Below are 25,097 nucleotides of genomic sequence, written 5' to 3'. Positions count from 1 at the left end.
TCACATCAAAATGAAATACTCTAGTTGAAATGAAATTTGTACTAATCATATTAATTTAGTGTAAAGCACTTCATTTGATTTTAAAATAACTTGCTCCACTCAGTTAATGTACTTGTTAAATCCTAACTGATTTAATTAAAATTCCTCTTAACATCTAGCTAAACAAATGTTGTTGTTTTGGCTTCTAGCTTCAGTGTCAGAGCTACCTCACCATGGTAATAACCGCAGAGGCGGATTTGATATTTAAAAAAAATAAAATGATTTGAGGCCCTCTGGTATTGGCAATAACTCAAAACTAGTTTCAAACTTGGAAATCACAGCAACCCTCTGTATTGCCAGCAAAAAAAACCTAAAAAACATTCAAACAATAGTGTTTATGGCAGATGTATTGACAATTATTTTGCAAGTGTCATGTATATTTGTTAGATTGAATATGTTACGCAATACCTTACTGATCAGGTTTTATGGCTTTATTGCTACTACACTGATTCTTTAAAATGTGTTTTTGCACAAAGTGAGAAATGAAATATTACAGTACATCATACTGCCAAGAATAAAATGTAATGGTGTTACTTTGATCAACTTTAGACAGTTGTGGAATAAGTACTCAGATGTATAAGTAAAAGTAGTAATACTAAATTATAAAAGCTTCCCCTTAATTTACAGTCCTGCATTACAAATGTTACTTAAGTCAATAACACAATTATCAATATATAGCATCAATACATATCGAGTACCAAAAGTAGCCTACTTAATGGCCCATTTCAGACTAAACGACTGTATTATGATTGTTGATGCATCACGGTTGGTAAAGATGGAGTTAATTGAAATTACTTTGAAATTGAAATTACTTTGTATACTGTTGCTGGATATTTAAACCTATAATTGTGTGTCAATGTTTATTTATTAGTTTGTTTATGTTTAGTTTTAGCTTAATCTGAATCTGAACCAACTAAACCTGTCATATACATCTAGTGAAGTAAAAAGTACAATATTAGCCTCCAAAATGTAGTGAAAGATAACTACTTAGTTAAAGTAAAGTATTTCTACCTCAGAACTGTACTTAACTCCAATATCTGAGGAGGAATCCACTTCATCACACATCCCAACAAGGCATTCAGACATGAGTCAGTCTTGAAATCCACCTTGGTCTTGCAAAACAGGAACAGTTAGATTATAGCGCCCTCTAGTGGACACGGGGGTGTCAAGTAATACATCCCTCAGTGTGCACGCAATGTTACCACGGCAACCAGTTATCAACAGGCAGCTTTTGATGCCGCGTTAGCTGTATCAGCACACATTAAAACTAGGGTAGTTAAATAACTTTCTGTCGGTCAGAATGTCTGGGGCTCACGCAGAGAGCGTGATTAAAAACATTATCCGTGAGATAGTGCAGCAGTGTGCCGCGAGAGGGCACGCGGTGTCGGACACTCTGGTCGCTTTCATGGTCAGTAAAGTGTTTACTTACATGCTAGTCAAGTTAGCTACCGAGAGTTAGCTTTACCAGTGACGTCAGCCAAGGCCTGCTGTATGTTAATGCTTTAGTACCTTAGTTCTTACTTACACATTGTAATAAGTAAGGTGGAAGAAGTATTCAAATTATTCACTGAAGTACAAGTACCAATACATAATCTTACTTAAGTTAAAGTGCAGAAGTGACAACAGCAAAATGTAGGGAAAGTATATAAAGTATTAATTCTGAAAGAATTGCCTCCATGTGTGATTTACTATTATATATATATCCTCCTGGGAACCGAGGAAAACAAATGTTTTCCAATCTTCTTTATTTTGTATTTCCTACCTATTTAGGATTAAAAAAACATCTTGCAATTTAGACTTTTTTTAAATTTAATTTTTAAATGTTACAGTATGTCCACTGTAGAGGCGGTCAGGACCATTTTCATTTGAAAAGACAGCCAGAATGAACAGATAGACTATGTAACGTATTATGGTTATAGAGTGATATTAATACATTCACCTTTATTTAAAACATAAATAAGTAATTGATCTGAACATTGCTGTTTATTTGGTCAGTAAAAAACGAGTTTGTTTTTGGTGAATCTTTCCAGATCTTCAAAGACTTTATAGTCAATGTAATGGGAAAAGTACCTCATTGACTCCAGTCGGCACGGGCTGTAGGGTCGTCTTGACTAGTGTTATGGATGTGGTCTCCATTTGACCATGCTCATTGAAACAAGGCTTGCATTCCTGAGGCAATTCTCATTTTTCATGGCTCCATTTAAACTAAAAACAACATTGAGACATGCGTCTCACTCTGGGCCCTAAGAGGGCCAAGTCTTTCCTGCTCGTCCCTATCTGTCTATATATATATATATATATATATATATATATATATATACGGGTATATATATTGTTTATGACTATGAAATAATGTTGTCGCGTCAAGTAGCATTTTACTCTTGTAAACAAACAAAGTTCTATAACAAAAAAATATTGACTTTTTTTTAATATTTAGGATAATTTTACAAATTCGTACCTTACACAGTTAGTCCGCTTGTGGATTCTTTTAGGGATGCATTATGTAAACGTTCTGAAAAGTAGCTAACGTGTTTTAAATGTAATTTAGTGGAGTAATAGAAAGATATTTTAACCCTAACCCTACCCCCCCCCCCCCGAAGCAGTAAACCCAGGAGCAACTCTGAAAGTACTTCAAAAATGTACTTAAGTAAAGTATTTGAGTAAATGTACTTTTCCCAACTGCCTGTAAGGATATCATGTCTTTAAACGCTCCTCTTTATCCTAGCTTGGCACCCATAGGTGACTCTTTACTCCAAACTGAAAACGTTCTTTTCTTCTTCTTTGAGGTGAAAGCTGTTGTGCTGGACCCAAGGAATTGTTTCAATGTTGATCGAACACTGACCAAACAAGATGTCCAGAAACTGGAAGAGGTGAGATACTAAACTGGACTTCACTCCGACAGCCCAATTTGAGTTCGTAACATGGTTGGGAGGGTCGCTTTAAACATGTATCCTGTTACAATGACAAGTTACCTGTGATGTGAGTATCCCAATATACTCACATAAAAGCTATCTGACCTTACGTCTCCAAGAGAAAATACATCTCAATGAGATGTTTTTTGAGTAGTGTTACTATGTAAGACAAGAGAACAATGTGAACAAGTGAAGTGTTTACCAGCCGTCTCCACACTGCCAGCTAGAACATGATGCTGTTCACAGGGCTGGAAGCAACCGTTTCAACATGCTGTCTTGTGTTTCTAATATTCATCTGCAATATATCCTGCAGCTGTGTCTGGGTAAACTGATGGAAGAGTGCAGCCCGTCCCTAGACACAATCAAAATGCAAGTGCACTTCGACATGAATTACACCTCCCGGCGTAAGTGTTACCCACGAACTAATGCCATCTTTGTCATTGTGAATTGAGTTTCTGGTGCATGGGTTGATCCTTTTAATAAGTAGTGATAATGATCAATTCATTTTTGGGATCATTTGTTTGATTAAACAACGATGTTCACGTCTGTACCTGAAATGAGGGAGAAATGCCCAACCAACTTTACAAATCCCAATAAAACAGCAAACAGAGATCATATTTATCTTTGTCTTTAATAAATGACTTAAACAATACATTTATTATCAAAATGGTTGCTGCTGATAGATAGTTAATTCTACCACTCGTTTGTAAGCGTGAAGAGCATTATATATGTTTGTCACTTCTGTACGCAGGTTGGTTGAACCATGCTGAAATCAAAAATCTAAATATGACCAAATCACCCTGATGTAAATCCTGCTGCCTTACTTTATACCAAAGCATATTTTCTTTGAAGTGATGCACTCTGTAAAGAACTGTCTAGATGTTAAAACCAAATGTTTTTATTTAAAATCGGTCAAGACTTTTATATTTTGAACAGGTATTACAAGCACATAGCTTAAACATGATCATTCAATTCAATGTATTGTTCCAGGTACAGCTCAGATTGTATTTAGGCTTAGGCCTTTATTTGGTCATGTTTGGTTTATAGAAATGCTCTTTTTACCTGTCTTCATCAATAAGCTGTGGACAGGCTTCTGACTGTAGAAAGATCTGCCTAAGGGGAGCATACGTATAACAAATGTTTTTTTCCCCGAATGGCTTTTGCTTGGAAATAATTCGATTTCTTTATTCTTAACTCTTAAAGATGAAACTCAGGACTAAGCAGGTACTTGTGTTTGTGCAGGAGAGTTTCTAGAGGAGATCCACCGATTGCTGGAGTCCAGGCTGAGCTCAGTGAGCAGAGACATCACTGACAGCAGAGTGAAAACACGAGAGGAATTTGACGCCTTGTATTGTAAAATCATCACGTACATCCAGCTGCGCTCCGGCATGGGCTCACCTACAGATGACACCGCCCTGAAAGAGGCTACAGGTTTCACTTCCCAAAGTCTTTCCAGTTTCTGGGGAACTGTTGGCAGTTAATGTGCAGTGACAGCATAACACCTGGCTGGAATGCAGGCTAAAGGGCGGTGCCACTTAAAAAATTAACAAGCAATGTTTCAGTCAATCAATCAGAGGAGGGAGAAGTACTCAGATCTTGTACTTGAGTAAAAGTAGAAGTACCAGAGTGTAGGAATACTTTGTTACGAGTAAAGGTCCTGCATTCAAAATGTTACTCAAATAATATTAAGAAGTATTAGTATCAAAATATACTTAAAGTACCAAAAGTAAAGGACTCATGCAGATTGGTCCATTTCAGAATAATATGATATGTTCTGATTATAATTATTGATGCATTTAAGTGTTATCAAAACTGGTAAAGGTGCAGCTAGTTTGAATGACTTTGATTTTTTGTGATCAAAAGGCAGAAACACAGAACAACATGGTACAACACATAAACATACTGTACCACGTGAAAGAACATACATACAGTACAGCTCCCTTACTAAACAAACAAAAACATAATTAGACAAAAGATAAATAAAAAAAACCACTAATTGGCAATGAGTAGCATTACATGACATATACACAAGCAAAATAAGTAGACATAGGAAACACAGCCGACCTTTCAAAGCTGCCGCCCTGCAACCCTCTCACCCATACGAGCTGTTATCAATACGCACTTTGAGTTGCTCTCAGCTTTATAATCAAGCGTTGCCTTGTAAACAAGAAATGGCATGCTCGTGTTTAAATGTTGAACCTTTTACAAAAGGTGACTTGCCAGCTTTTCAGGCTGATTTGAGTGTATCCTGACTCTGAGTGTTGTGTTCCAGCCGCCCTGCAGAGCGTCTTCCCTCAGACTGAGCTGGGAGCCTTCATGGTCCTCCTGAAGAGAGACAAGGAGCAGCAGCTCAGAGAGCTCACCATGATCGTCACAGGGATCAGACTGTTCAACAAAGCCAGCAAAAAGGGAGGCGAGGAGACTGACCTCCAGGAACTGAGTATAGTACACCATGCTACACACAAAAATACCTGTTATCACCGACAATGTTATTCAGGGGGTGGGGGGGGGGTGGGGGGGGGCACGCGCGTGAACTGGGAGCACCAGAGCCTTGCTGCGGTGAAACTGTAACGCACTTAATTGCGCCGCATTTGCGCATCAGATGAGCCCCCTCCGCGAGATGAGGCCCCCTCCGCGAGGTGAGGCCCCCTCCGCGAGGTGAGGCCCCCTCCGCGAGATGAGGCCCCCTTGGCGAGGTGAGGCCCCTACCCTTCATCAAGAAAAAGTTAGCTTTTTATTTTGTGTCATCAGGTTATTTTCTCTGCTATGTCAATACTGCGTTTGGTAATTATAGTACCTCCTTTTCTTTCTCTCCTCAGTGCCTTCCATTCTTAATGAAGCTCTTCCAGTCACCAGTAAGAGCATAGAAAAGGAGCTGAGTGTGTCACAGACTCTGGCGTGGAGATACACCTCCGTGCTGGAGAAGTATTCTGAAAGTCAGCCTGCAGAATGTGACCCCCCCGCCGTCCTGCTCAAACAGGCTCTCTACAACGTCCGGCAGCATGAAGTCTTTCTCAAAATGTTATTGGTGAGAAAACATAACAAAAGGCTTTGTATCAATGTGGCATTTTAATTTATCGAGCTTACATTCATTACAATTATTCTGTCAATGAATATGATGAACAGCCATTTTTTGCAGCTTATTAAAAGAAGTAGTTTTTGACATCTCGGAGTAGCATGTATAGTAAACAAATCGATTGTTTCCCTTTGCCAACAGGCTGATGCATGTTTATGTGCCAAGCATGTAGAAATGCTGCAGACTGCACTCTCATCACAAATGAAACTGCTGAAAGAAATCATACAGGCAAAGACAGCTGTACCCACTGCAAACGTTTTTGTAAGTGTCTTGGTCTTGAAACTTAACACTATTAAAATAACTTAAAATGGAGACAATGTATGGACATGTCTCCTTGCTTTAATGTTCAAAAAGCTCTTTATTTTTTTCATACTGCCTGTGCTGCAGCACCTCTTTTCACCCTCTGTCTGAAACCAGAGCCCAGTCTGCTCTGATTGGTTAGCTGGCCGGCTCTGTTGTGAATAGAAGTGCTACTGTTGCATAGGGATGTCACTCTGTTACAGAAGTAACCAAAGGAGTCAAATGTAGCTGTTTCAGGCAGGAGGGGGGGCTTTGCAGACCATTTACATGCAATAATAGAACACACTACAGGAGAGGGAAACCCCCAAAAGCACAATGTTTATTCTGTAGATATTTGATCATATTTTGAACCCACGCCTTGTTAACATTCTGCTGTAACAAAACCATTTCCCACTTTTGGATCAATAAAGTATATCTAATGTAATTGTCTGTCACGTCTTGTTATATTATGTCTTACCCATTTCTGTCCTTGCTCATGTCTTCCAGCCGCGCTTTAAGTCCCTGTCAGAGCTGTGGTCTGCGCTGCAGGATGAGGCTCAGCTGCTGAACATCCTCAGGAGCATCCTGCTCAGCCTGCAGCCCTTCACTGCCTCTCAGGCCAAGATTTTCTCTGAGGCATGTGTGGACGGCCTGCTGGAGGCGGCAGAGGTGAAGACAGACCAACAGAGAATGGCTGACTCGGCAGGTAAATAACAGTTACAGTATACCTGCCTCTCAGGATCTGGTTCCCAAACTATGGTTCCTGCTCCCACTAGAGGCCCCTAAAACATTGACAGGTTGTTGTGAGGCCTTTTGGATAAGAAGAATTGCAATATCTCATTCCTTTGTGTGAAAAAAACTGAATGAATTTGTTATTAGGATAATTGAAGATGAAGATCTGAACACACTGTAAACACTTAATTTGTCATAAAAAAGTATATTAAGAATGTATGATACATGATGATGAACAAGGAACATAACACAGACAGAGAATTGTAATAGTACATCCTAAAAAATAACAGGACATCTTGTCTATGATGCAGTGTGATGCAAACAGGAAATAATGTGCTCAAAGTGTGTCCAAATCACGAGATTTACACAACTTCCTTCAGTTATGTATTACTTTGAATATCACTGCCCCCACTATCAGTTGTTCTGTACTGATAATATTATGCATTTATTATAATATGAAATATTCTTACAAACCTGAGAGATAAAAATCTCCGAACCATGTTTAAGTTAGTGCTGATCTTAGATGCATTTGTTTTCCTTGTTATTTTCCTTTGTTGTTGTTATATCTTGTTTTAACAATTACTTGTATCATTTTTATTTTTAATTATATGATCCTTATGTGAACTCTTATCTGTACTGTCCTGTATTTCACTCTTACTCTGTTGCTGCTTTAACTACTGAATTTCCCTCCGGGCATTAATAAAGGTCCCTCTTATCTTATCTTATCTTATCTTGTCTTGTGTATTTCAGATGAGCGTATAGTCCCAGCTGAGATGAACACACAGGAGTGGCTCCTGCCTGAAACCACAGCCAGCTTTGATGAGCTGCCGCTGCAGTATAACGGAGTCTGTGGCTACTCACTAGTGACCAGAGACGGGCTGCTACTCCCAGGTACTGTTCTCATCATACACCAGTGTGTAAGGAATATATGGATGTTGTCCAGTGTCTCCACGGCATTCATTGTGTTGCATTAGCCTTTAACTCAAGATGTGATTTTAGATGCAAAAGAACAATTCAAACTGCCTACTTTCAAACTTTCGCACATCTGGCCAATGTTTGCATGAAGTGGACCTGATTGTTAAAACGTCTGTTTTTCTTATGTTCCTAGTTTTTTTGGTTGTTATTTTTCTTTTTGTTTAACTTTGCCTGCCCGTGCAGTTTTTGTGTTTTTTAACAGCTTTTTATTTTAAAGGTCCCATGTCATGCTTTTCCGGTGATTACCCATCCCCTTGTGTGTTATGAAGGTTTTTATGCATGTAAACGGTCTGCAGAGTCAAAAACCCTCAAAGTACATCCTGTAGCGAGTACAACTCTAACACAGGAAAGACCTGTCTACGCCTCGTTGGACATTTCTCTTTTTCTTCCTGGGTATGGTAACGTACTCATATCCGTGGAGCTCCTCACACACACACACTCTCTGCGGCGAAACTGTGATGTGCTGGGGGGGGTGCTAGTGGAGCCTCACAGCGGCAAAACTGTGGCGCGCTGGAGCCTCACAGCGGCGACACTGTGGCGCGTTTAATAAAGCTTGCCTTATGTTTATATTCATTTAGCTGCCTCCTCTGTTTTTATGCGCCAGTTAAGGATATCGCCTGAAAGATCCTCTGAGATCGCCTGCTCCAAATCCTCTTCCCAGAGAGCCTTCACAGAGTTTAGAGAGGTTGAAGATAGGGTTTGGATTTGATTCTAAATATATGCGATCATGCCTTTCATAAGGAGAGTGAGTCCTTTCCTGAGTGAGAAAACATCAAGAGGCGTGTCGAACTGAAGCCTTATTTTTGAAGGGTTACTTTATGATAAGCACCGTTTATGTAACTGTCTGTTCTTGAAGCCTATGTCTCATCATTGACTCCTCTGTTGCAGGCTACCCACACATCGGAGTCTTTCATCACGAGGAGAAGCTCTATGTGTTCAGCTCAAAAGAAGCAGCATTAACATTTGCCTCCAGTCCGGCGGACTTCATTGCAGAGGTAGCAGAGAAAGCCAAGCTCTCCCCTGAACTCATCCAGCTCCTCCAACTCCACCGACAGTTCTCCTGCGTCAGTCCTTACTCAGAGGTCAGCAGCCTTCAAGCACTCTCAATGCACACATTCATTTATTCTGTTTATGTAAAAATGTGACATATTGCCAAGTATATTTGTCTCATTTCTTGTCAGAATATGTCTGCACCTGATATCAGACATAATAATGTAAGACGTAACATTGCAGTGAGATATAGGGTCTTGTTTTAGATGTCAAAAGGTTTTTAAGCTGCTGTGATATTTGTAAAAGATGGATCATCTTGTTTCAAAAATAAATCTTACTTGATTTAAAAAAACACATTTTTATTGGAAATCCACCAACTAAGATCATATGACAGCACACTTTTGAGCATTTCTGGCTCAGAATAAATCTGATTATATAAATATTAGGGCTGTCAAGTTAACGCATTAATGCCATTTTTTGTAACGCCACTGATTATTTTAACGTCCGATTAACGCATGTGTATTTGTCCTCGGCCCTTCCCGTAGTTCTATATCGTATAAGGCTTCGCCCTCTAAGGCTATCGCTATTGGGTAATCCCTCCTGCACGTGTGCAGCACTGACAGATTTAATCCACGCCCACCTATGACGTGGGCCCCACCTCCGGGCTCACTTCCGTATAAATAGGAAGTAGGCCCTACTATCTACTCCCACTTTTCTTCAGCACTCCGTTGCAGAAGCATTGTCAGGCAAAAACAGTTCTGTTAAGAGCTACTTACCGTAACACAAGCATTCCTCCTAAAAAGCTTCTGTTTTCCGGTAAAATGGAGACTGGACAGGAAAGTCAAGGCTGTGTCAGGGATTGCCTCGTATGCGGAACGGGCTACATTATGAGTTTTGACAGGCACTCACAGTGTGAGTCCTGCCTGGGATTAGAGCATGCGAACGCTGCTCTCAATCCCGGGGTGTCTTGCTCGCATTGTGCCCGTCTCCCGCTGGCCCTCAGACAGCAGAGAGCGGACGCTCTCGCTGCTGCGGCCGCCGAGGACGATTGGCACGTCCAGGAGGAGTACTCCGGGGACAAAGCCCTTGATTTCCTGGATCCGAGTGGAGGGCACGAGTCGGACGACTACGTCCCCTCCATTCAGGGATCACCGGGTGATTCCCCCATCATCTCTCCCCTCCGGACGGAGGAGACAGGTATGGGGCCCGGTGCAGGGCCGGTGTACGTCCCAGTGATCCCTATCTCCGGCGCCACGGCGTTGCCATCGATCGGTGGGATCCTCCTAGAACCTCCGGAGATTATATCTAAGGCGGCCGCCTGGAGAAATCTCCCTGTTCCCCTAGCTCAGGAGAGCTCACCGCCGGATGATATGTCCGGGGTGTTCTCCCGGGTGCACAGGGTTAGGACTGACCCGATCTGGCCACGCTTCCCGGCCATAAGGAAGTACCAGGAGGGGGCAGCGAGGGACCCTGGAGCAATGAAAGCTCCGATAGGGACATACGTGCCCCTCACGAGAGTGGAGGGATTCACGGACGTGAATTTCCCGACCGTGCCTCCTCTAGAGCCGAACCTCACGGCATTCTTTGGGGCTAGGCAGGCCAACACGGTTTCCGGACGGCAACCCATGTTGGCTGCCGCCAAAGATCGGTTTGTCGCCCGACAGACTGACCGCATGCATCAGTGTGCGTTCCAGGCGTCGGCGTCGGCAAAAGATATAGCGTTGCTGTCAAATTCCATGGTGGAAATGTCAGAGCAGTCTAAAACCATGTCCTCAGTGGAGGCTGAGGAGATAGGTAAGGCGGCTAGTACTGCACTTACCCTGTGCGCAGCAGTCGCAGTCTCGCAGGCGCGGATTGCGACATGGGCGACACAGGTTCAACGGTACCTCTGGCTACAGCAGGGGAATATACCGGAGGGTGCAGGAAAGGAGCTGCTGGAGGCGCCAGTCAGTCCGGACGGACTGTTTGGGCCACAGTTCCACACCATGGTGGAGTCTATGAAATCTGCCGCGGAGCAGGCAGAAGACATAAGGCGTCACGCTAGCTGGCTTCAGGACAAACGTCCTCAGCAACAGCAGCGACAGCAACGACAGCACCCGCAGCCCCCGCAACAGTCTCAGCGAGGGCAGCGCGGGCAACGGCGAGAACAGCAACGGCGTCAGAATCGCCCTTCGGCAGCTGCAGGGGCTCCGTCCCAAGTCTCCGCTCCTCCGCCACAGAGACAGGATCTGCAGGCGTCGAGTCGGAGGGGAAAAAGGAACCCCCGCTCCTGGTCTGCTCCTCCGAGGGAACCTCCGAGGAAACAGAACCGAAGATGACTCTTTCGGGGGGTTATGTGGGAAGAGAGAATTTTGAATAAAAACGATTCAAATCTCAACAGTGTGTCTGTAGCAACTGTGTCTCACATGTCCCCCACACTAGTCAGGCCGGCTGCCATTAATCTATTGGTTAAAAGGCAGCGGGACTTGTTGCATATTCCATCTGTTTTTTCCTTTTCGGGTAAAAGACAGAAGGACTCGCCGTTTGAGCCAGCTGTTTCTAATCTGTCGGTTAGAAAACAGCAAGGCTCGCTGTATAAGCCTGCGGTATTTAACCAGTCGGTTAAAAGACAACAGGGCTTGACATTTAAACCGGCTACTTCTATCCTTTCGGGTAACAAGCAGCGCAGTTTTTTCTCTGTTCCAGTTGTGCCTACACACAGTCGTATTAAGCCTAGCGCGGCTATTACGCACGAGGTGAATAGCACTGCACACACCTCCACGAGTTGGAGCATAAACCCGCCTCAGGGTCCTGTTGATGAGTCTTCTCCTAAACAGAGACAGGTTGAGAGCCGGTATGTGATGCAGCGTGTGGAGACCCCTTCAAAGCCCTTTAGGGCGGGGCCCCCCTTGGGTTGCTTCACGGGCAACGGCGGCAAGGGCTCTGGCATGGCTTGTCACCATGACTACCACAACACAACAAAAACAGGTACGCCCGCTCTCAGAGCGGTGCTCAGAGTGGAGGCGGCTATGTTTAATGGACGGATGGATGAGCAGGCTGATCAGCAGAGGGTACTCTCTGCAATTTGCCTTACCCCCCCCGCAGTTCGAGGGGATTCAGGAAACGCTCCTGTCATCCCAAGAACAGTGTCTTGCGCTCCAGTCAGAGCTGCGGAAACTCCTGTTAAAGAAAGCAATTTCCAGGGTTCCTCAGGGGAAAGAAAATCGGGGGTTTTTCTCCCGTTATTTTCTTATCCCGAAAAAGACCGGGGGGATGAGACCCATCCTAGATCTGTCAGCATTCAACAGGGTGATAATGAAAAGACCGTTTCATATGCTGACAATCAAACAGGTAATGGAGTGTGTTCACCAGGGAGATTGGTGCACCTCCATAGACCTGAAGGATGCTTACTTCCACATAACCATCATCCCAAAACACAGGAAATTCCAGCGTTTTTCATTCCAGGGAATAGCGTACCAGTTCAATCGACTGCCGTTCGGATATTCTCTGGCTCCACGCACTTTTTCAAAGTGTGTAGAGACGGCGCTGGAGCCGCTACGCAGAAGAGGGATGAGAGTGTTATTTTATCTGGACGACCTGCTATTGCTGGCCCGCTCCAGAGAGGAAGCTGCTTTACAGACGGTACAACTTGTATCTCACCTGTCAAGCCTGGGTTTCATAATCAATTGGGAGAAGAGCTGTCCTCTTCCCTCCCAGGTTATCATATATCTGGGGGTGGAATTCAACTCAGCCCGCATGAGAGCACGACTCTCACAGCGGAGAGTGGAGGATCTGACAGCTCTCCTCGGGCGCGTCACACCCGGCAGGGTGGTGACAGCCCTCTCCGTGATGCAGCTGTTGGGCATGATGTCAGCTGGTCACGTGGTGATCCCCCTGGGTCTCCTTTACATGAGGAGACTTCAGAGATGGTTTATTCGCCTGCGCATCGACCCCGTGCGTCAGAAGAGACGCATGGTGTACATTCCTCTGTCCGTAGGTTTAGATCTGACCTACTGGAAAAATCCCCACGTCCTGTCAGTGGGGGTTCCCCTCGGCAGAGTGACGTCACACACCTCGGTGTTCACAGACGCATCGCTCTCAGGGTGGGGAGGAACATGCATGTCGCAGGCAGTGGGGGGACAGTGGCCGCCTCACATGTCCCTTCATATAAACGCGCTGGAATTACTCGCCATATGGAAAGTAATCCGGCACTTCGCCCCGTTGCTGTGGAATCATCATGTGTTGATTCGAACGGACAACAAGGCAGCAGCAGCATACATAAATCGTCAGGGAGGTGTACGATCAGCGCAGCTGCTGGACACAGCCAGGAGGCTGTTGTGCTGGGCGCGCACACACGTACTCTCTGTCAGAGCAGTATATATTCCCGGCGAGCTGAACAGAGGGGCAGACCTCATGTCCAGAGGAGGTCCTCGACAAGGGGACTGGAGCCTCCACCCCGAGCTGGTCTCCCAGGTATGGAGCAGGTTCGGAAGAGCGGAGGTAGATCTGTTCGCTGCACGCGGGAACGCGCAATGTGCTCTCTGGTTCTCCCTGAGAAGGCAGGATCACCCCCCTCTGGGGGTGGACGCGTTCGCACACAGACCTTGGCCCAAGGTGTTACTGTACGCTTTCCCACCAGTCCCTCTGATCCCTCGGTTCCTGGACCGAGTGCAGGAGGAGCGGCTGATAGCGGTCTTAATAGCCCCGGAGCGCACGGGAGCGTCCTGGTTCCCCTGCATACAGCGGATGCTGTCAGGGAGACCGTGGGAAATTCCGTGGCGGGGGGATGCTCTCTCCCAGGTGGAGGGAGCGATCCACAGTCACCCAATGTTAGGCCAACGTTTGTGGGCATGGCCCCTGAGCGGGAACACTTAGAGAGGCTTGGCCTCTCTCAAGATGTTGTGAGTACTATTCAGGGGTCTAGGGCCGCGTCCATCAGGGCGTCTTACACAGCCAAATGGACAGCGTTCCAGCGTTGGTGTGTAGGGAAAGGCTTGGACCCCGTTACGTGTCCCCTGCCTCATGTGCTGTCATTCCTCCAGCTGTTGCTGGACAGGAATTTGGCTTATAGCACGATAAAAACATATGCCGCTGCCATTTCTTCATGCCACGTAGGTTTTGAGATCAGCACGGTGTTCAGTCACCCTCTGACAAAACGTTTTCTACGGGGAGTACAGAGACTCAGACCGGTGTCACGCGCTTTAGCGCCTCAATGGGATTTGGCTTTAGTGCTGCGCGCACTGGGTAAAGCTCCTTTTGAACCATTAGATCAGGTTCCCCTGAAGTTTTTGTCAGTCAAAGTAGCTCTGCTCTTAGCTCTGACATCAGCTAAAAGGGTGAGTGACTTGTCTGCTCTCTCGGTGGCTCCGTCGTGTCTCCAGATCCAAGGAGATGGCAGCTCAGCTGTATTACGCCCGAACCCGGCGTTTATGCCAAAGGTGATAACAAGCTCTTTTAGATCAAGAGTGATAACCTTGAAGGGCTTCTTTCCCCCTCCTCACATATCGGAGGAAGAAGCCACTTTTCATCTCCTCTGTCCCGTGCGCGCGCTGGCAGGCTATATTGCACGCACGGCTGCTTTACGCAAATCCCAGCGTCTGTTTGTACATTATAGAGAGCGCTCATTAGGGCAGCCTCTATCTACACAGCGCCTGTCACACTGGCTATGTGAGGCGGTGTCACAGGCGTATGTCTCCTCTGGGTTGGATCCCCCGGAGAACATTAAAGCGCACAGCACCAGGGGAGTTTCAACCTCTACGGCGTTGCACGGAGGAATGACAGTGGAAGACATTTGCACGGCTGCATCTTGGTCTTCACCCTGTTCTTTTATTCGTTTTTATTTGAGGGATGTCTCCCATTCCTCTCTGACACATTCAGTGCTGAATAGCCTGTCAGAATGAGTAATGTCGGGGTTTTTTAATTGCGTGCCCTCTCTCCGGCCGGTAGGCACTTAGAGAGCTGCCCTTTTTCCCCCTCTCTTGATCGTTTTATTTAAAGGAGACTCGGTCTCTATCTCTTATAAACGATAGGTAGCATAAGTAAGCCTACCCTCGTTCCCTTATGGAGAATATTCATTTTTTAAATGATATATTCCCTGGGAATGTGATGCTCCATTTTACGCAGGACGAAATGGACATGGGTTATTAACTGAGTAGGTGTGTTTTGTGCTTCTGGTAACGGACGGAACCAGTGGGGCGTAGACTACATCCTGCTTCGCCCTTAACCCAATAGCGATAGCCTTAGAGGGCGAAGCCTTATACGATATAGAACTGGGGTTACGTAATGTAACCCAGCTTCTATGAGTATAGGCGCAGCCCTCTAAGGGTCGGGCCCCACTGGCTCCGCGAATAGCTGAAGAAAAGCTGTTTGTGTGGGAGTAGATAGTAGGGCCTACTTCCTATTTATACGGAAGTGAGCCCGGAGGTGGGGCCCACGTCATAGGTGGGCGTGGATTAAATCTGTCAGTGCTGCACACGTGCAGGAGGGATTACCCAATAGCGATAGCCTTAGAGGGCTGCGCCTATACTCATAGAAGCTGGGTTACATTACGTAACCCCAGTTTCAGAGCCCAAAGGCTTGACGTTGTTGTTGTTGTTGTTGTTGTTGTTGTTGTTGTTGTTGTTAGTTGGATGGTGGGAGATTCTAGTGAGAGATATGGATACAAAGAAAGGTGTTTTAAACAGCAAGCCAAGCACACTGATGCTGACTGCCCCGCTCCTGCCGCTCGCTTGCGGCAGACCACGCTTGAAAGTTTGCCGGGAGACGCCTGGACATGGCGTCTACGAGCAGCAAGCTTTCAACAGCGATAGCTAAATGGGTGGCTACAGCTTGCAGGACAATTAACACTGTGGAGGACGAGGGGCTGCGTTAGATCATTCAGATTGCATCCAACGCAGCGCATTATTGTGATGCACAGTGGGAACTTCAGTCTCATGCTTTGACTGAAGATGAAGACAGAGGAGCGGCATTTCGCCGACAACTGTAAACAGGCTTGTCTGTTTGAGCAACTGGCTCAGTGCAGAGAAGTAGACAGGGTTGGGAGGGAGAGGGAGGGGGAGAGAGGTTCCAGGTTGTTGTATTGAAAATATTCAGGAGAATATTTGTCATTGTTCCAATGATAATAAACAAACATTTGCATAAAGCATATTTGTCCACTCATATGTTGATAAGAGTATTAAAAACTTGAAAAATATTCCTCTAAGGTACATTTAGAACAGATACAAAATGTGCGATTAGTTTGCGATTAATCGCGATTGACTATGGACATCATGTGATTAATCGCGATTAAATATTTTAATCGACAGACAGCCCTAATAAATATCCAATCTTATTTCAAGAAATCTTACCAAGCTAATTGTCACTTGTTCTATTGGCAGAATTGTTTTACTTATTACAAGTTACTGTTGCAGCCACTTTTCCCACTATCTGATTATATTGTGTTGCTGTGATTTTGCAGTTGCAGCCAGGAGAGAGTTTATTGGTGAAGCCCATCACTAAGTGTGAGAGCGGCACACAGACAGACATCCACCCATTGGAGACAAACATCGACAAGTCATACGAGTGGAATGAGTGGGAGCTGAGAAGAAAAGCTATCAAACTGGTGAGACAGAATACAATACGAATGAATCAGGGAATAGGAATGTGACGTTACCAGGTCGGCCATCTTTGGAGGATATCAGTGAACGCAACTTATTGACTTTATCTGTACAGCGAGCAATGTCGCATAACTGTTACACTTTAAACCTTACATGGTCAGAAGGCACTCTGACAGCTAATCCCAAGACAAGCAAACAAAAAAAGGACCAAGGGCTTAAACTTTATTATATTCCAACATGCAAAGGTAATGAGGAAGACGTAACCGACATCAGCAAGAGACGGAGAACGTGAGGGTGGTAGAAATCTACTGACTGTTACTGCAAATGTTGAAAAGAATTGCTGAACTACAGTAACACAAACCACTACACACGGAAATCATTTCAAACATGAAATCTAGCAGAATATATGAGGGATGCACCGAATATTCGGCCGCCAAAAATTATCGGCCGAAAATGGTTAAAAAGGCCCTTTCGGCTTTCGGCCGAAAGGGTTCTAGCACCGAAAAAATATCACCGAATGTCAGAGAACAGGGTTACGTTGGTAAGCTAACGTGTTGTTGTGATGACGTAATCAAAACGCGGCGACAAGCACGGCGCGCGACCATGCTCGCGGCTGGCTCACAGCCAAGATGTCTGGCGCTTGGAGATATTTAAAAATATCAGAGAAAGAGGCGCAGATTGCGATTTGTAAAACGTGTTCAGCTGACATTTCTCGAGGGGGTGTAACTGCAAAGACTTTCACCACTTCGGGATTACTCCACCACTTGAAATCAAAACACCCGGACAAATATGCGGAGTAAGATCAAATCACAAGCACTGACAGCGAGAGACTGTTCAGCGCTGCCTCTCATGTGCTTGATGAGAAGAGGAACAGACTTATGGCTCATAAAGCAGAGAAGCTAATGTTCATTAAAAAGAACCTCCCACTTTTCCTTAATAAGTAGACAAGGCTGGCTTATCATAAGCTTATCTAGTTCTACATGTCTACTCTATACCCACTTTCCTGAACAATTTTCATTGTGAGTTATAATTCACCATCTCAGGTTATCATTAGGGGGAAATGACAGCAGCACAGTGTTCAATATATTGTACTTTCGGTATCTAAATGATACAATGTTGTTTACATTGCTCATGAGGACAGACCACCTTATTTGCAGATTCTTGAAATTGTAATTTAATTTGTAATTGATTGTGGATTTTGTATCCAGTTTTCACTTTATGTATCTTTATACAATGTTTACTACTTTGCTTATGAGGACAGACTGCCTTATTTACAGATTCTTGAAATTCAATTGTAATTTCATTTGTAAATAGTTACATTCATGTGGATTTATCCAGTTTGCACATTTGTATGCATGCACTTATAGGTGCATTTGTTGTTGTTGAAGGCCTGGCTGTTACAGTCTTTATTTACACTATTTTGTTGTAGGCCTACTGGCCTAGATGTTTATGCAGTTTTAAAGCACCTTGGCTTTGTTCTGAATGCACTTTGTTGTAGTTATCCTACAGAGAAAAGAAAATGCACTTGACTTGGAATTAATGTACTGTATGCATTCAAAAGTGCTGAATAAATATTTTATTACCATAATAGTGTAATTATTTACCCATAATAGTGATTATTATTTAAGTTAAGTTTTGGCATAATCATTTATTTTTCCATAATCAGGCAGCTGAACAACATTGGTCAAAAATGTATACGTTATATATATATATATATATATATATATATATATATATATATATATATTTATAAAACGGACAAGTCAAATCAAGAAATCTGATTGGTTCTTAGCCGTGATATACTGAGCGTATACCACGGGTAGAATTGTAAGTTACTTTTCACAACAAGTCAGTATCCCTCCGCGTCTGAGAAAAACAGTATACCGTTGGGCTGAAAAGCAACTTTTCATACTGGAACAAGAAAGCAGCGGAGAAGTAACGGGGCAGAAGCCCTCCTTTTTGACGCAGCGGTCCAGACATAGACATCAACCGGCAAAACATATTCAGTGTGCAGTTCCTTTGGCATTAGGGCAGGGATATCTAGATACTTTTGAAGGTTTAACATAATTAATTGTGCTACTTTTAAAGCAAGCAACGATGTTTTCAAATCTGTAATCAAAGAGGTCCGCAAAAACGCTATCGACCAATCAGATTGCTTGATTTGACTTGTCAGTTTTATAAATATATTTAAATTTCTTCCATTACGAAACAAACTTACAAAGCATAAAATGGAAACATTTAAGATTAACTTTTGACCTCCGGGGGGGTCTTACTATAGTATGGAGGAGTGCATTGAGCAGTGCCTATCTCCAGAAAAAAAAAAAGCACCTAAACTACGACATGCAGAGCTACGTGAAGAGCAGGTAGACCAACTGGAAAAGTAGCACCGTTCAAAAGCTTTCTGATGCGGGTCTTGAAACAAAGCAGAGAAATTATGACCGTTAGTGGCCACAGGTGCGAAAGCTCTCTCCAGAGCTACTGGAAGCCCAATCTCGGGGACCGGAGAAAGTGGAGCAATATTCTCGCCACGCCAAGCAACAGCTTCGAACAACCTCAACCTATACAAGTGACCACGTAAGCCATGCTACTGATGCTGGACAGTTTTTCAGTGGATGCACAATAAACAGCAACATACACATTAATGTAAATAAACAGCCAAATAATGGATCAACGCTCTCTGTCTAATATGTTCGCTTGCTGTTAGTGTTGTTGCGTAGCAACCACCTTGCACTATGTTTTGTGCAGAAGGCAACGGAGGGACTATTTTATTTTGAACATCATTATTTACTAATAAAAACTATTTAAATTGGAGTGTGTATTTTTCTTTCATATTGCCATATCGCTTCGCGTCGGGCCGAACCACACCCCTTAGCTGTTATATAATGAGCATATACCACGGCCTGTCGTGAGCTATTGCTTAAATATATTTCTATTAATCATTTTCGGCCTTTCGTTATTCGGTTTTCGGTCAACTGTTTCCTATTTTCGGTATCGGTTTCGGCCAAGAATTTCCCATTCGGTGCACCCCTAGAATATATCAATATACCGATAGACTATTTATGCATAAACCAATGTTTTTTTAGCATTCAGTTAGCATAACATTAGCTTCTCACCTTTGTCTGGATGAAGGTCTAGTTGTCATTGAAGGTCCTGTACCCCCCCAGTTTGTTTATTAGACATGGGTCTTCAAACATTGAAAACATTTTGAATTGGTGTAGGGGCTAACTCCAAACGGCAGAAAGGTGCAAACATCAGTAGCAGTGATCGGTCCGTTCTTATCTTAATTCATAAACACAGATGTAATTAACTTTAATTTAGTAAAATAAAGCTTCTCTGACTCAGTCGCAAGAATCTATTTTAAGCATTTATCTTTTGTGCGGACTTTATTCATTTCAGATGCAAAACTGTTGAAAGATGACTGATAAGAGCTGATAGATATTGACGCCTCTTGTTGTTGCTATAGCCGCTATCCTCCAAAGATGGCAGCGCCGCCTTATTGGGCACAATGGTTAAGAAAAATTAACATATTCACAATACTTAAGAATCAAGCTATATTATATGCAAAAGAAATGCGGCCATTTCATTTTTTAACATTATCCCAGGCTGATCTGCGGAACAAAGAGACACGGTCGATGCAGACTGATCTGAGCCACATGAGGCGGGAAAACGTCACGCAGACCTGGCCGCCCAAAGACACTGCCACTCAGAGCAAGACAGACGGGGACAGCAGCGTGCCCAGACCTCAGGTGTACCTGGCCGGCCTGAGGGGACAGAGAGACGCACACGTGGTCAAAACAAACCTGACCCGGCCCGTGGACCAATAAATAGGGATCTGAAACGTCAAAATAAAAGTTAGTGTAAGCATTTTTTTGTTTTTATTCATTCTGCTTTTGATGAGGACTGGAGGACTTTATAAAATACAAAAGCATAGCCAGGTGGTTAAAGTTTTCCTATTTCTTTAGTTTTATGCAGTATATATGTAGCAAGGGATTTCAGTGCGTTTCAAAATGGAATGTTTTAAATGCATGCACATTCGCAGGCTAGTAGTCTGTGTAGGCTGGAACATAGGACAAGTACTAAAACTGAAGTCTACCATTCCTTTATTGGTCTGAAAGTATGACAAGACTGTGTTTTTGCACCAGTGTTTTTATGTTTGTTTCGCCCTCTTACTTTGGTCTAGATTTGCTCTTACATTAAAACAAAAAACATAAATGTTCAGCAAATATGTATTAACACCCTTCTACGCTGTAAACAATGTCTCAGAATACTGGTTTACATGAATAACTGCAGTGAATATACAAATAATACACACTGATAATGCATTCAAAAATGATAATGTTGTTGATTTGATGGTGTGCATTCTCTGATGGATGAACATAATCTAGGCTTACCCATTCATTTCATATGGAGGTAATTTATGACCGGGGACAAAGTTGAATAAAGCACTCAGAATTCAATGAAAGTGGTGATCAGCAATATTACATGTTCCAGCGCCTACTGTGGAGGATATCATAAGACGTTGAAGCATCATGTAAAACACAATATTTATGATTTATGAAAGTAGTAAATTGGTAAAAAATTGGCCCTAACACGACAGTAGGCAGAGGCGGACTGGCCATTGGGAATACCGGGAGTTTCCCCGGTGGGCCAGTGCTGTGTGTGGGCCAGAGGGCCAAAAAAAAAGACAAATTTAAATTTAAAAAAAATATCCTGAATCCTACCGGCCCACATTTGTAAGTGTTCCGGCTGGGCTGGGCCGTTTTGATAGGCTACCTTTGTTCTATCTATCAGTTTCAATTTCACACATCAGGCCCGTAGCAGCTGTCACTGCGCATTGAACGATCAGGAGTGGGATGGGTACCAAGAACCGGTACTAAGTCAATACCGGTACCTGATTGGACGGTATCGGTATACCGTTAAGCCGCTGGACAAACGGTGCTGCTATCGGTATATGTGTTATGTCTACTTCTTTAGTTTAACTTTAAACCATTCTGGTTGGTTGGGAACCCTCATCCTTTGTGATGTATCCGTTTGAGACCCCTCTGATTGGCCACTGTAAATGCCACTCGTCATCTCTCTCAACAGCGCTCTTATTATTGTTGTGAGACTCCCGCAGGCATGGCGGACAGAGCAAAATGATCGAAGGTCTGGGTGCACTTTTAAAAAATGTAGTGGCGATTAGTGCAAGGTGCAATCTATGTACTCAATTAGTTGCTTGTAAAGGGGGTAACACAAGCAGCTTAATGAAGCATTTGCAAACGAGACACTCATTGAATCTAAAACGGTGCTAGCGATACTGCTAGCCTAGTGCTAATAGTGCTAGCGGACTCAGAGCGGGAGTGAGGGGGGAAGGGGGATGTCCGGTGCCTTGCTCAAGGGCACCACGGTAGGGCAGGAGGTGAACTGGGACCTCTCCAAGTAGCAGTCCACACTCCAAATGTAGGTCTGGTCGGGGACTTCAACCGGCGACCCTACGGCTCACAGTCCAAGCCCCTACTGACTGCCATAGATTTAGTCCCTAATTTTCTCCCAAAGTGCACCAGATTGATGCATTTAACTTCAACATTTAAAAAAAAATCTTCCCGGAGGAGCCTGCCCCCCAGACCCCCGTAGAGGAGGTGAGGTCCACCACCTGTCCACACCCTCTGTTAAATTGTCTCACCCACATTGAGGATGCTTCCTACGCTCATGTTTTATTCCATGTGTCAAGTCAGGCAAATTGGGTCAAAATGTTATTGCATCAATGATCTGTTAACATTAAAATCACTAAATATATACTGAAACTATTTTGCTAGGCAACTCAAGGGCTCAGGTAATGTGATTACTATATGAATAATTTAGGGCTGGGACTTTAACGCGTTAATTAAGATGAATTAATTACACAAAAATTAACGCGTTAAAAGAATTAACGCATTTTAATCGCACTTATTTTTGCACCGCGGAACGTTTCTCACTGGATGAGTTTCAGGGGTACCGATTATACTGGAGCACCAACTAACGTTCATGACTTCAGACAACAACAAACCACAGTGAACAATAGTCAAACATGAACGAAGAAGCTGATGAGACCGCTTTGGTTGGCCCCGTGGATGCGACATTTTGTTTAAAAAAACGGACGGATGGAAGCGTCAATAAGAGCACGGTTGTTTGCAAATTATGCAAAAAAGAATTTGCATATCACCACAGCACATCAAGCCTCAAGTATCACCTCAATGCAAAACCTATAGCAGCTAGCGTGGAAGCTAGCGTGGACGTTAGCCCGACTCGGAGTACAAGGACCCACACCCAATTCGCGTTGATCAAACAGTGGCCTATGCAACAGAGATATTTTATTTTTCATCAGGATATTGGAAGAATAGGAGGGATTGAGGTCAATCACTGGCACTTTTTTTATTTTATTTTAAATGGTACAGTACACTTTATGTTGAACCATTTATTATGTTGTTGGTGCAACTGGCACTTTATGTTGAACTGTTTATTGTTTTGGCCAAGGTTATTGAGAGAGTTGGACTGAAATGTATTGGATTTTTTAAATCAACTGTTGGTAAATCAACAAAGTCTGTTATGGCCTCTGAAGCAACAGAGAGATGTTTTCTAATAGTCAGGGTTTCCAATGTTCTGAATGTACTTGAAAGTATTGTGTTTTACTTAAAAAACAAAGTGTTATAGTTTACAGAAGGTCTACCTACCTATAGGCTACCTGAATCTCTGAAATGTACTATATTCCTAAATATGCTATTGCTACACTTTATGGCAAAAATTGCACTTTTCTGTTGGTCTTGGTTAAGTACCACCTTGAAAAAAATAAACAATGTTTTGTTGGTTAAGCTTATGTATTCAGTCATTATTCAATGGTATACTAAAATCCATGTGAAAAAAATTGCTTCTCACTGTTCTCAGGTCAAATGTTTATATGTGATTAAAAATGCGATTAATTGCGATTAATTAATTACAAAGCCTGTAATTAATTAGATTAATTTTTTTAATCGAGTCCCGGCCCTAGAATAATTGTCCAAAATAACATAAAATGCATAGGGTTTTTTGTTAAGTAACATACTGTACTTTCGTCGCCGGCCGGCCGATACATGCCGCGCATTAAGAGGGCATGTCTGTCAATTAATCCCCGGGGCACTTTTTCCACCCAGTCCGCCCCTGACAGGAGGGTTAACAGAATGCTTAACCGAGGGAAAAAAAATAAGGAGAAAGGCAACAACCCGCAACACAGAGCTCATTATAAGCTATGAATACACTTCAGTTCATTTCTCTGTACCACTCTTTAACTTTGCAAATCAAATACGTATTGAAGGGCGTTAGTGTGTCCTTCAGCTTGAATATGGGTTATTGTTCCAGTGGCCTTCATATTCTACAAGGCCTGAAATAATTCCAGTATACAGTTTTAATTGAAGCTCGATAGTGTTTAAAATGTGACTGGTTATCTCTTATCTCACTATAAAAACAATAAGCTCAAAGCTGTTATAAAGCAGAAATATGCATTAAGAGGACACTTAAGACACTGAAATGCAGCCACTGAGAAGGATATGGTTCCCTCACTTTGTGTGTCATGGTCACATCACTAATCCTTTTCAGCAAATTTGGGTTGTTTTCATTGTTTACAATAAAGATGCTTTTACTAAGCTCTCTGTTTTGTCCATCCCGGTTTGGCTTTGTCTGACATTTGGAATAAGCCACAACAGATGTCTCAGCAAACATTACATTCGATCAAAGCGCTCTCCAATCTCTGGATGAAGGCTTCTCTCTCCTGCAGCCAGTCTGTTTTACAACTGATATTTCAAAATTCTTCTTTACTTTATTATTTGAAGACTTGTTTTTGGGGCCATCTTCATTATAGAGACAGATTTGAAAAGGTGCCAGAAACCTTTGGAAGAATCTAGAAAAACCACTGCCCTCCTTTAAGGGTTATTTTCCATTAGGTTGATTTTGTATTTGATTGTTTTCCTGTTTTTTGTACTTGTTTTGAAAAGGAGCTATACAAATAAAGTTACTATTATTTTCATTCATACAATTATTTTGGCAGTAAACCTAGAACTCGGAAGCACGTTTAATTCACCCCAAAAAGATAGCTTATATTTTCAGCTTATCTTCAATGGTATGCTCCTGGTTTTACTACAGAACTTAGTTTGGAAAAATGTTGCTTAATATTGGCGAATATTTCTGGGGAATATGTGAAGTGCTTTTGTTGAGGCTACACTGTATTGCAGCGAAGTGTTTCAATCATTCACAAATAACAATTCTGAAAATCAGGATCACAAAATTTCACGAAATATATATATATATAATTCTTATTTTATTATTATGAGTAACTACCTCGTTATTCTGATAATGAGATGGATTTCTCAATATTACCTGATAGTAACTAGGGATGGGAATGATTAATCGAATATTGGAAATTATTCAGATATGAGAATATGAGTTATGAATATTTGTATTGTAATTTTTTATATTTGAATTTCTTTTGGGAGGGGTGCCTAAGTTGATTACATATTATCAAATGTAATAATT

General features: G+C 43.0%; 1 protein-coding gene across 1 annotated transcript; it reads left to right on the top strand.

Annotated features, from left to right (window-relative positions):
* The first annotated feature begins 1,257 nt into the window (after positions 1 to 1,257).
* Positions 1,258 to 23,318, top strand: cfap206 (cilia and flagella associated protein 206). The gene is made up of 12 exons (XM_079645918.1): positions 1,258 to 1,447; positions 2,826 to 2,909; positions 3,265 to 3,355; positions 4,194 to 4,382; positions 5,224 to 5,391; positions 5,771 to 5,979; positions 6,169 to 6,288; positions 6,814 to 7,012; positions 7,789 to 7,929; positions 8,902 to 9,095; positions 16,439 to 16,582; positions 20,180 to 23,318. Exons 1-12 carry the CDS (start codon positions 1,340 to 1,342, stop codon positions 20,399 to 20,401), a joined length of 1,869 nt encoding a protein of 622 aa, XP_079502044.1. The 5' UTR covers positions 1,258 to 1,339; the 3' UTR covers positions 20,402 to 23,318.
* The last annotated feature ends 1,779 nt before the right edge of the window (positions 23,319 to 25,097 follow it).

This window comes from Notothenia rossii (genome assembly GCF_949606895.1).
Source record: "Notothenia rossii genome assembly, chromosome: 8".
Lineage (NCBI taxonomy): Eukaryota > Metazoa > Chordata > Actinopteri > Perciformes > Nototheniidae > Notothenia > Notothenia rossii.
The sequence above is the reverse complement of the archived record's forward strand: the minus strand, read 5'-3'. Positions and strand labels throughout refer to the sequence as shown.